This window comes from Symsagittifera roscoffensis, chromosome 2 (genome assembly GCF_963678635.1).
Source record: "Symsagittifera roscoffensis chromosome 2, txSymRosc1.1, whole genome shotgun sequence".
Taxonomy (NCBI): domain Eukaryota; kingdom Metazoa; phylum Xenacoelomorpha; order Acoela; family Convolutidae; genus Symsagittifera; species Symsagittifera roscoffensis.
Genome location: NC_087063.1, coordinates 67,299,608 through 67,312,717, shown reverse-complemented (window position 1 = coordinate 67,312,717; position 13,110 = coordinate 67,299,608). Strand labels below are relative to the sequence as shown.

General features: G+C 39.1%; 2 protein-coding genes across 2 annotated transcripts; both read right to left on the bottom strand.

Moving 5' to 3' along the window:
* Positions 1-1,409: 1,409 nt before the first annotated feature.
* LOC134840233 (lipopolysaccharide-responsive and beige-like anchor protein) lies at positions 1,410-10,204 on the bottom strand. The gene has a single exon (XM_063855970.1). The coding sequence runs from the start codon at positions 10,001-10,003 to the stop codon at positions 1,979-1,981; it is 8,025 nt and encodes a 2,674-aa protein (XP_063712040.1). The 5' UTR covers positions 10,004-10,204; the 3' UTR covers positions 1,410-1,978.
* A 242-nt stretch (positions 10,205-10,446) lies between these two features.
* LOC134839539 (autophagy-related protein 101-like) lies at positions 10,447-11,757 on the bottom strand. The gene has a single exon (XM_063855130.1). The coding sequence runs from the start codon at positions 11,726-11,728 to the stop codon at positions 11,057-11,059; it is 672 nt and encodes a 223-aa protein (XP_063711200.1). The 5' UTR covers positions 11,729-11,757; the 3' UTR covers positions 10,447-11,056.
* Positions 11,758-13,110: the final 1,353 nt, after the last annotated feature.

The window sequence follows — 13,110 nt, the reverse complement described above, 5'->3', positions numbered from 1 at the left end:
ACCAGTAACAATGGGGACTAATAAAAAAAGCTTGGAATCTTTTGAAAAAACTACTAGAGCATATGATTTATATACACAAAACAGTGTTCAATTAAAGAATATCAATTAACCGCTCAAAAATCTTTAAGGATTTATTTTTTTGACAAAAAAATCATTTTTCAAACATTTTAAAAAGAAAACTGGATCAATAGATATTTTTTTAATTAAAACAAAAAATCAAAATCCAATTTCGAAACTTTCACATTTTTGGCCGCGTTTCAGCTTTCTCAATTGTACGCCGAAATTGGACCTCCTCTTAGCATATGAATATGAGCTGAACTTGAAAGAAATCAGAAGTCAAACAGCAAAAAATCAACTCACAAAAGAACCCAAAAAAATCATCACGACATATTGAAGTGTCTTTACTACGTTCATTGACATTTTATAATTTTTAAAATTAGCAAAAAAGAATTCAAGCTTTACATGTGTTTTTGATTGGCAGAGCCAATATCTATTTATATTATAAATTTGAAAAAATTCGAAATTCACGCATCTCGAACAATTTGCGTTCAATCAAGTCAAAGGGAATTAATTTTACAATAATAAACTGTTACTAAACTATTTGGTATTAAACTCAGCTTGACCTTGAATTTCCAATTCAATGATCATGAACAAGAAACAGTTTTAACGCGGCATCAGATTGATACCTCAACCACGTCACTTTAGAAATTTCTTAAACATGTCAGTCCGTCCAGTAAAGAGCCAATGGGCAAAAACGTATCGAGACTTTTAGAGGCATCAACGTTTTTACAGCGGCGAAGCTGCACTTCGCAAATACATGCAAAAATGGCAAACGGTAGATTGAAAACGCAAGAAAACATAAAACTAAGCATCTAAGCTTTGAAAAAAAAGCTCTCAATTTCATGAGCTTTCTTTACGTTATTGGGTTTTTCATAGATTTTGAGCCTCTAATTGATGTTTAGGGAATATTTAAATTTAAAACATTGTTGAACGTTTTTTAATGTGTCTAATTTATGCATTTCAAAATCATGCTTATCTAATTATCTGATACCATTCTTAAGTTGTGCATAGTTAAGAAGAACGCTTTATCTGAACTAAACTTGCCTAAATTTTTGCAAATAAACATTTTACAGATAGGAAAATAGTGTTTTGATGTGCTTGTAAAGTTTATATTTCGGCCTGAAATCCCTTCGGCTGAAAATCCCGTCAGCTTGTTATCCTAGACCCGTTTTCATAACTGCGGCATAAAATCACTTTAAAAAGCGAACAAAATAAATGCTATTAAACCGCAAATGCCAAAATACTGGCGTGCTATGCAACAAAAGTCATGATTTTGAGCATTTTGTGAATTAAGGTGGACAGAAATAGTTCGGAAGATCAAATTTTATATAATTTAACTCCACCAAAAATATCACCAAAATTAACCCGATAAAACGCACACTAAAAAGCTATCCTAAACACTCCGTCATTTTATTCGAAAGTGACACCAGAATAACATGTTTATAGATAGACTATAAATTTTTAAGGTTTAACAGTATTTATCATACTTCATGATTCTTCCACAGAAGCAAGCAGTATTATCTTATTAGAAAAGAAAGATTTTAGAAGAAATTTTCAACATAGTTCGCAAAATATTCATACATCACAATTAAGCACGAAGTGAAACTTGCAAAAACTTTCGCACTAAAGCATTCAAAACTTTTAATAATCAATTCAAATACCATTTATAAATATTTAAATGAAGCTAGCAGCTTAATTATATAACTTTTGGAGGGGATATATACTTTTAAATTTACAACAAAACCTAATTTCTACAAAACAGAGCATTTTTGACATTTATAGATAACACAAAAAGCATGCAAATATTAGAATGAATCAGAAAATGGAGCATTTACTATTATGTCAAATATAATTGCGTTTTTCATTGAACAATTTTGAAAAAAAAAAACCTATTTGGCTAGCATCAATTTCCGATGACCTAATTTTTCTTCTCCGAAGCTGCTTTGGGAATGACGGGATCAACTTTGTGGGTCGGTGTCAACGACGCAGGGCTACTATAGTTTAACTGCTCATGATATTCAGGGTACCAACGCGTAAAATTCACCGGAAGTACCCAGAGAGCCCCATTGCTTACTCCCGCCAAAACAAATTTGTTATCCCAACTGAGCTCGACTGACTTGATGTTCAGATTTAAAACTCCATCTTGGCTTTGAGGTGAGAAATCGTACAAAAATTCTAGATCATGTGATCTGTAAACTTGGAGACAGTTCGAGTCTCGGGCTACTATAATAAAGGCGCCGTCTAAAGAAGCCGAAACGTCATTGATTCTTGCGTTTTTGAATTCGTTTTCACTAGCCAAAAGCACACCATCAGTTGTAAACACAGAAAGTGACGATTTCTTATTCGATACTACAAAAATGTATCCAGTAGCTGGGTTCAGGAGAATGTTCGAAATGGCAGAACAGTTAGGTTGATTATCTATTTCTGGTAACTTAATTCGCCTCACGAACTCCCCGTTGACTAAATGCACTAAAACATGTGATATGTCTGAAGTTGATACTACTATTCCCAATTCAGATGAAGTAGAAACACATTTGACTGAGCTCTCGTGACCCATCAAGATTGCTTTGGCCATTGGGTACTCCCCGGGTATTGTTTTCTCACCCATTATACACTGGAACCTCGAGTTCCATTCCCAAACTAGTAGTGTGTTGTCTGCAGATCCCGAAACTACATGGCAGTTACCACCGGTTCGATTCTCAGTCCTGGCAACACAAGTTACTATTCCATAATGTCCAAAAACAACCTGGACTAGTTTTCCCGACTCCAGATTGAAAACCCGCAAACTACGATCCCAAAAGCCACAAACTAGAACGTAAACATTGTCAGAAGTCACTACAAAACTGTTCTTCTGCACCGTGAAATTTGTATCGAGTAAATCTGAGCACAACTTTCGCCCAGTATAACTTGCTTGGGTTGAATTGACTTGCATCGAATCTACGTGCAGAGGCTTTAAATTAGTGTGGTTTTCGTTTTCGAGGTTCTGATTTTGAACCATGTGCTTCGCAAGAATTCCCACAGAGTTCGGGTTTTCCCATTTGTTTATAGAGTAAGACATGTTTTCCGCTAATGCAATACAAGCGGGTGAATTTAAACTTTGATGAGTATTTGCGGCAACGTGAACTATTGGCGAATTGGACAGGAACTTCACTGTGTGCCCTTCAGACGCTTCGTTAAGTTGCTTAAACAACTGAGGATTCAGAACTAATATCGAACTTCTTTGAGGATGAGGTTCGGTCAACAATTGCACTGGGGTTGTTCCAAAGCTCCTAATCTGTGACTGCAAAGCTTCCAACAATACTGGATCTCGGATTGCATCAAAATTTACCGACCCTTCATAGGTCAAATGGTAGAAAACATTAACTGCTTTTTCAGCTTCAAGACCGCGCTGTTTGTAGCCAAATATCAGATCTACCCAATGGTTCAGCTGGCAGGATACGAACTCGGATTCTAGCGCCATTCGGTGCTTTCGAATGAAATCTTCGGGCGAGCTAGACCAGGCGGGCAAAATGACGTCATTGACGACTTCTCCATTTTCTAGCTTGCCGAATTTCAGTTTATTTCTATTGCGTAATATTTCAGGCATGTAAAACAATTCTGGGATAAGTTCTTTCACGTCTGAAGTATCTCGTTGACAGTTTGACCACGCTTGTTTCACGCAGTGGAATGTTCGGTCGGCATGATCAAATTTACCGCCTTGGAAGTTCAGAAACATCGAAGTGAACGGCTCGCATCGCACCATCCAGTTTAGAACAAAACCAGGGGTTGAATAGTGTGTTCCGTAGTGAAACGGAGGGACTGTATCCGATTCCCATTTTTCATACTTGGCTCGAAACGCTTCTGCTCGTCGATTATCTTGAGCTCCTATAGGTTTGGTCAAATCCCTGAAAGTTGCCGGCGATTTTAAATCAAGCTCGTCGGAATCGTAGTCTTTTATAACCCAAGGGAACACAGGGTACTGATTTAAGTCGTTAAACGTGCGACCTCCAATTGTGTTAAGAAACATCAGATATTGGAAATTTGAAATTTCCCGCTTTTGCCATTTTTCCATCATGTTGGTTAACTTGAGCAATGCTTTGCCTGAAGCCATAGAGTATCTTCTAGTTTGCTGGGCCCCAAATTTAGTGCCGATGCCAACACGTGGCAAAAGGGTAACAGCCTGTTTCACAGCCGCTATATCGGGCAAATTGAACATAATTGCCGACCGCGTTGCGACAAATATCTCCAGAGCTGTATTTTGCAATAAGTATCTCCGTGAGAAAATGGCTCTAATTTCAGTGAATGGGATCTTAATGTGGGTTAAATCACAATATGCTATCAACGATGGGTCAATTTTCTTGTATTGTGGATTTTCTTCATCTATGTCAAAAATGATTTCGTTAGTCGTGATCGAAAGCATACCGGGTGCTGTTATGCAAGGGTGAATGAGTAGGCATTCATGGCTTTGGAACTTCACTGGATTCGTAGTCGAGGGAATATTGATCAAATGAGATTGATTTTCAGCATCATTATCGTTATCTTCTAGACTATCATTTTCTTCTTCCTCTTTTAAAACTTTATCTTGGTTCTCCGCCATCGGTTCCACTTTTAAGTCTTCCAGGGCACTTTTCGATTCTTCCACTTTATCAGCATCTGTGTCCTTTCGGCTTTCATCTTCGGCTTTCAGTGTCGCTTCCGGGTGACTTGTTCCATTCGGATTCAAAATCATTCTTCTTCGTCTCCGCAGATTATCTTCCCATGCGTCAATTTTATAAAATGCTTCCGTTTCATTTGACTTCTTATCCCATAGTGCTTGACTAAATGCACTCGAAAGTATTTTCTGGACACACTTGACGGAAGATATAGTGTCCCGACGTCTAGAGGCAACAATAAGTCGATCACACATCGTTTCTTCCTCTCGTCTGTCGGCCAAATGAGTAGCACATCGAGCCTCGAACTCAGACTGACGCGCCATTTGATCTTGATACTCTCGGTTCAGGATCTCATTTGCCTCATCGGCAACTCGAATCAAATGGTCTGCAGTCAATGACGAAATAATTCTTCCTTCGTTTTCTAAGTTCAAAAATGCTCCACCTGCATGTTTCTGAATTGCTTTCTGCCACTCCTGAGAGCAAAGCATCATGACTAACTCAACAGCGGATTGACTATTTTTCATGACTATTAGCCCTTCGTTAAGCAACTCTTGGCCATGTGAACCGATCAAAGTTTTGGATAAATACTGTGAAAAGTCTAGGAACAGGTCCCTCAAGACTTGGCTACTTCCATTGAGTGAATTTTCCAAATATTTTGAAATATTGTTTCCCATCGTCACTTTATTGAAGTTCAGTCCTACTGCAAAATTTAGTTTATCAAAACTGTCAGCTTCTATTCTCGAATGTCCAGTTGAGGATGTTGACGTCAGATCCAGACTAGCTCCAATTCCAAGTCCCAAATCCTCAGTTTCTGTTTCGTTCGCCGTCACCAATCGGTCACCTGATTCTGGTTCTTCAGAGCCAGACCAGGTAGCTGTTCTAGTCAAGGTAGCCTTTTTAGAATCCGCATTTAAACTTTGACGTCTTTTAGAATCTTTCGATCCTTTTGAAAGATCTGAATCGTCTGCATCGGCAACTGGAGTTCCTAGATCCACATCTTCGAATTTGTCCTCATTTGATCTCGGTGAATCATTTTCATTAGTTTCCTCCGGGCCACACGACATTGGTGTATTGGGACCACCGGGGCTTCTTAGACTTGGAGATCCGAGGTTCGAATCCATGACTTCTTTTGTAAAAGGCGAAACCGTAACCTTGCTGGGTTCCAAAATATCCTGGTACCTTCCGACCATCAGAAGCGTCAGAAAGTATACACATGATAGAGCGACTGTTTGGCTTTGTTTTATATCGTCCGTTTCTCTGTAAATCGCAGCCCGGATTCTGCTAATGTCTATATCCTGAAGTAGTCTTGACAAATCGTTGATAGCTTGCAACTGAATTGATCCGCTCAGAAAATCGCCGGCTGCATCCTCACCTGGAATGTCTTTCTCAAACGCCACGAGTTGTTTGGCGAATTTGTATCTACATTCGAGACAGTTCTTAAGAGCGGCCCAGAATACCAATCTTAAGCACTGCCGCAGAATGCCTCCCGGATTCATACGTTTCTCTGTTTCCAGACTTGAAAACCGAGGAGACGCCGAGTAGACAAAAATGTCTACGAGATTTAACAGTCTGTGAACGAAGGAGAAACTCTCGTCAAAGAGGAGTCCCGCACTTGCTGCTATGTTATCTTGGCTCTGCGACGTGGCCGAATGAAGCAGAGGTACCAAACCTCCACTTGAATACAGAATCATGTCAGATATCTGAGATATCACATGAACAGTATTATGCAGGAATGTCGTATTATCAGCAGCATTTAGGAAGTCGACAAGAGTTTTATTGCTTTGACTTCTCCAAATCTGAACGTCCGTCTCTATTGCAAAGATCAAATCTGACAGAAGACGTTTTACAAGATGTGACCACTGGAATGGAGGAATTCGGAACAGTTTGCCTGTCCTTCTTTTTCCTTCTGAAATCGTCTCGTTATGATTTGGCGATGGCTTGCTTTTCAGAATTGATTTTGGAATGGCTCCTGCATCTTCTTTGACTCCCAGCTCATTGGAGGCTCTGGGTGATTGTGCATCTTTTGGCGAAAACCGAACCTCTTTTGGATAGGATTCGGTGTCTGTGGTAATCGTGGTTTCCTCAGGTTTAATATCGTCTTTAATTTCAGTTTTCCTAATCTGAACAGCAGCGTTCTCATCTGGAAGTTCATTTGAATCTACTTTTTCTGTTGTATTTTCGTCAGTGTTTTTCGCGACAAAGCTATTGATCGAACTTTGCGGTAGTCCTAACACCTTCAATGAGTCATTTGAATTTCCAGAACCTCCGGAACTGGGCTCCTTTTCTCCGGATTTGGTCAAAATATGATCAACATATACTTGAGATTGTACAGCTGCTACGTCCCCAGGTAAGGTCCCAGGACTTGCTTGAACGTCCAAATTTTCAGCAGCTTCCAGATCTTTTCTTTTGTTGCATGCCTGAGAGTGCGAGCCGTTTTGGACAGCGGAAGTTCCACCACCACTTCTCTTGTCAGTATCATTTCTCCACGATTCTCGTCTGTGCTTTCTATGATGATGTCCAGATGCCAGCACCGATCTTCGATAATTTTCAATTGATACTTTAAAGTGAGCAATGCTCAGTGTATCAATCCATACACGCCAGCCTCCGTATTCAAACTTGACAGCATGATGTAGAAGAATTTTGAACAGAACTAGAACCATTTCAGTGATTTGTTTCTCACGTTCATTTGCCGGGTAAATGTGCAACAAAGAGAAAACCCAATCTTGCCAAACCGAACATTGAAGCAATCGTCTGCGATTTTCGCGGTTGTGATTGAACAGCAATATCATATCAGCAATGAACTTTTTCTTGATCTCGAAAACATTCAGTGTTTTCCTGCTCGTGTTTATCATAGTTGCAATACTTTTCAGCCCAAGTGCATTTATCAACGGAGTTGTCGAATCAATTTCAGCATGTTTGTTCTCCATGATCTGGGGTCCTGTTTGTTCAGTGCAAAACTCATACATCACATTGTAAGTTGGCAAAGTTATTTCGTCACAATGAAGCATCATCCTTTGGCCAATCAGTTCATACAGGCCATAAGATACCATTATATCCATTTTCCGCTTGTAGGGGATGTTAGCCATGTAGTAAATCAGCACTTTGGCCGCTTTAATTCTGATCCTTTCACTCGGCGATGTTAATATTTTGAAGATTGCTCTCACAGCGTATTTTCGATCCAACGCTTGCGAAGTCAGTTTTGGCGAATTTGCTGTTATCGACAGCAGAAGCGACAGAACATCGTGGATATTTTCTTCTTCGTGTAGTGTTGTTAAATAGTTCAGCAAACTTTGCATGTGTTCTTCATCCACAAAGTTCCCATCAACTGTTATAACTCCTTTTAGAAACAGAAGAATGAATGACCTGATTGTCAGAATATCCGTCTGCTCGGGCCTTGGACCATCTGCTCCTTTCGGGGCGACTCCCGATTTGGCTTGAGGGTTTGTAACCCAGTAGTAAAACTTCAGCATGTGCAGTAGCTGCAATACGGTACTTACACGTCTTATTCTGCTTAGTTTAAACAGCGGGCAATTGAGGGCAAAGTCAGTGGACAAGTAAGTGAACAATGTGATTTGGATTTGGACGGGCGCATAGATCCAGAGATTAGCATTGAGAAGCAGAAAGTCAATCGTATGTTTCAACAATGCTTCTGACCTTATATGTATGAAATAGTTGGACAATGAGATCACATTTTCGAGCAGACCTTCGCTCATAATCTTGTTCGAATACTTCACAAAATAGTGTCCAATTACCATCAATCCTTTCAATTGCACCATTTGCTGTCTTATTTGTGACGATCGCATGAGTAAATTCGAAACCAGTTCCAGGAGCACTTCTGCAGGGTTGAAGTTCGCAGGAGCAGAAGGGTCCAGATCCAATCCGAGTTGCGTCAAAAGAGGAAACAGAATTTGGATTCCTCCAATTGAATGCAGCGAGTGGAAAACCGGTTGGGTTGTGACCGCTTTCACATCTCCTTGGAGTTGTGCGTGAGGTGAATGAGAGAAGTAACCGTTTGTTTCCTTTCCTTTCGCGGCAGAGGCTGCTGAGAAAAAGCAGACCTGACATTGCGAGGCTCTAGCGCTGTACGAGAACACTATTTCGGACGAAAGTGATCCTTGAGAGAAAATCGCATTGTTGTAGAACTCCGAGAGACAAACATCAGTATCTGATTGCTGGTTAAAAAGTCCAGTGTAACAAGGTCCGAGTTGATGCAACGCCTCGACCTGTGATTGCGCCATCGCTGATGAGAGAAGATACGTCGTTCCAATTTGACCGCAAAAGTATCGACGAATTTTATCGTCCCCCTCGTTGCACGGCGCCCACCCAATGAAGCATTTATCGTATGCGTCATAGCCAGCTTTCACATACCAGTTCACTTCAACAGTCGTCACTAATTGACCGTCAACGTAGCATTTGATCTCGCCATTTCGCCAGCGACTATAAATGTGAACCAACGTCAACATATACCAGACTCTTGGTTTGAATTCAAAATTAACAGAATACTGGTATCCTTTGTTTTTGCTCTTGATCACAGTTACAATCAAACAAGCGCCTACGAAATGTGCAGAGTATCCTTGGCCTTTGGACGTCCGAAAACAGTACACGTACGGTTTGTCTTTATCCTCTCGTATATCACTGATCGGATCCGAGCGAATCCAAGTCGTGAACGTATAGCCATTGGTGCAAGGCCATTTAGCTATAGGGGGTATTGCAATGTAACTTCGGTCAAATCCTGGGAAGTCAAAAAACTCTGTAGGTCCAATTTGAAATGGCGCTTGGCGCAATACTGTCATCAAGTTTGCTGAGTTATTGGGCCAGGTAATGTTAGTCCCTTTACTGGCATTTTGCAAATGGTTGATGATAATTTTCAACTCATTGTTTGAAATCGATTGTGGAACTATAATGCACAGTATTTCAGTGAATAAATCAACAAGAGCATCATTTGAATCGGAAGATACCAATTTTTCGAGGAGATATTTTGCAAGTCCAAACTCGGAACAGATACATAAATTCCGGGTACTTTTCTGAATCGCCGCTTTGAATAATGACCAAACCTGAGGCTGCAATTTGGAACTTCGGTCGCATTTTTCATCCTCGCAAATAAACTTCAATAAATCTAAACTCGTGGCGAGACTAGTTTCACTTTCGAAAGTGTAAGCGGTTTCCAGGTCAAACACAGTGCATACAGCTGTGTTTGTGACTACTTTAACCAGATCCTCAGCTGTGAAATCTTGTCCGAGTAAAGCCGATTTGAACAGCTTCAGGTGGTCAGCAATGACTCGTTGTCCTTGAATATTGAAGACAATTTCCATTTTCTTCTCAGAGAAGTAATAAATTTCCCTGTTCTATTTTCAACACCGAGAATAAAAAGTCTTTGTTCTGATGTATAAACTAACTGGTGGTGTTTTTAGGCCACGCGATGATCAAATTAGGCTCACAAAGCAACATGGTGCCGCAAGTTTTCCGAGCTAATGACGCATTCAAGACTTGCTCTAAAATAGAAACTTGGTGTAACCAGGAGAAATGTATTCCATATGTTACTGCTAAAAAACTACACAATAAAAAATAGAACGCTCTTAGCTTAACAAAAATTGAACTAGCCGCGCGTCTGCCATATATATTCTGCAGGAAAATAATGACATTACTGCAGACAGAAATGAAATTTGAATTCAATCGTTTTTTGCTGTGAGCTATTTTCAATTGATAGAACTAGTGAATGCAGATCACATCTCTACTTAGACTGATAAGAAAAATCTAGATTTAGAAATGATTTAATTGATTATGGTAATACTAACTAATTTCAATAAATGCATTTAATCGAACTGACTAGATTAGAGAATGATAATAGCAACAATAACTATAGTAACCTCCTGCGCGTTCAATTATCTAACCCTAAAGCTAAAACAAACTACTTTAAGAAATTTAGCACAAATCGAATCGCAGTGAACAATTTAAGGGAGAAAAGTAAAAAACTGAAATTCACTTATCAAAATTGGAGAACATCTATTACAAACTGACCAAAATGAACAAACAAGAAATTATAAAGTTAGCACCAAAAATTTATTTCTGCTACTTTCTAGGTTGTGTTACAGGTCCGTTCCAATCAACTAATGGATATACACAGAGCCCATCAACTAATTTGGGAGGACCTTTATTATTAGGAATAAGAAAAGTCAAAATTTGATCTAGAAATAAAATAACACATCCCTGAGAGCTTTTTCTACGTGCAAGGTAACAAAAATTCACCTGTCACTACTTTTGGACACCTCAAAGCTATCTATGATTTCTAAATTTTAATTTAAAACTATTCAACTGAAAGAAAACCGTGAGAGCAGTTCAAAAAAGGGCAACTGTTTTGGTCCGTGTCAAACCGGAAAATAAGTATCTGAGAACATACGCGACATAACTTGTCGAACAGGTTTGGAAGTCTCGTCGTTAAAAGTACTGTATATTCTATGCAAGTAGGGCTGTAAGTTTGTGAAGCTGGTGTCAAAAATTAAGTTTAAATCTGACAAGACTGGGATTTTTGGAACATATTCGGTGGAAGTAATGGCCTCGGATATTAACAGGATTTTTTCGATGATAGTAGAGCTCAGCTGCTGGAGGAATTGTTCTTTGTCATAGAAGTCCACCATCTTGAGTTGGAATGTCCAAATCTCCCATGGAATATTCTCCTCCATTCTCAAAGGCCACCTTGGTCTTCTCTTTTCGAAAAATTCGAGGTGCAGTTGTCCTCCTGAATCACGGTTCACAGGCTTCATTAATTGCTGATGAAAATTGACAATTTCTCTGTGAAGTTTAGCATGCAATTCAGCGCAATCGGATTTGACGTATGTTAGGTCGAGAACTTTGCAGTCGACGTCAATAAATCCAACGGACCCAATCGAGTAATTGTTCTCTCCGGAGTAGCGAAAACGACCAGTGCTTCTGTGAAAGAACAAGGTGTGCATCAAGGCAGATAAAAGTTCTTCACAGCTGGATTCGTCTACGTTTATATCAAACTTGTGACTTTTTGCATTCATTACTCCTGAAATCATCAACTAACTCATTTACGCTAATAATCCAACTTAATTCTGAAAAAAAAACGAAGAGTAACACTTGACAATTAGAACGGATTCATGACGTCAACTTGACGTTATTCTATTTAAACTGATTGTTTATTTATAGCCCAACGAAGATTGATGAGGTTTCAGATATTGATATTCATTAATTAACAATTAAACAAACCGAATGCCTAACAAAAAACGTTTCACGTAGAGACGAAGCGGAACTTCGCACCATTTGCGATACAACACATACATGTGAAAAAAAATAAAACTTGAAAAAAAGGTGAACCTTAATTTTTCATATGTCTCGATAAAAACAACTATGGGCCCAGCTTAAGCTCTGGATGTACGTGTTTGATATTGACTGAATCTGCTATACTGATGTGGCACGAAAGGTGTGATTCAAAATAAGACTTTGCCCAAAAACTTATTTGTTTTTCTAGTAAAATAAGTGAGAGTAGAACAAATTTTGAGAAAATCAATTTTTCCTTGATAATAATTTTTTAACAATTTAGGGAGTCGCCGCTTCTGTAGGAATAATTATCGCAACCGGTTTTCATTGAATATCAGATTTGATTGTCTAAATTAAGAAAATTCGAAACGTTTCAAAAAAACAGTGAAAAATTCTTAAATACGGTCAAAAGACTTTCCAAAATCCATAACTTGTTTTCGGCAGAAAGCAAGTTGTGGCCGCTCAAGCAGAGAAGATGCTCAGAACAGGGTTTCTCGATTGAACGCAACCTGAGAATTGACACGGTAGTTTATGTCTTAAGTGAAAAGTTTCCAAAAAATCAAAGTTTGAAAACTTTGACTTGTTTGAAGGCCATAACTTTTTTCTTAAACAAACTGGGCATGACTTCGATTAAGCCTATGATATTAGCCAGAATACTCAGCGAGAAAATTCCAGAAAACAGTCAACCAATGAAAAATTAGACGTTTCCGAAAATCATAGCTTTTTGTATGAAAAAAAGGGCGTGGCCGCTTATGCAGAAAGGATTCACGCAATCTTTTTGACTTTTTCGAGAGCCATACTTTTTGGAGATCATTGTTTTTTTTCTTGACAAGGAGGCGTAAAATGAGCTTCGACTAGCCAGTTGGCTTAACAAGTCGGGACATCCAGAAAAACCAGTTAAAAAAAAAACTGCCGGAAAAATGACAAAAAATGACCCTGTCCCGCTGGGCAAAAGCTTACGTTCTCGTTTGCTCTAGTATAAAATCAAAATGATGTACATTATTAGCATCGTAAGGTAAACGCGATAGTAGAACTGTCTACGGAGCTGTTGGGGCAGGAAGTTGAAAAGATGGGTCATGAAGAGTCATAGAAATAGGAAAAAAATGGAGATGACACCGATGGTTTGTTTTTCAATCAGCTT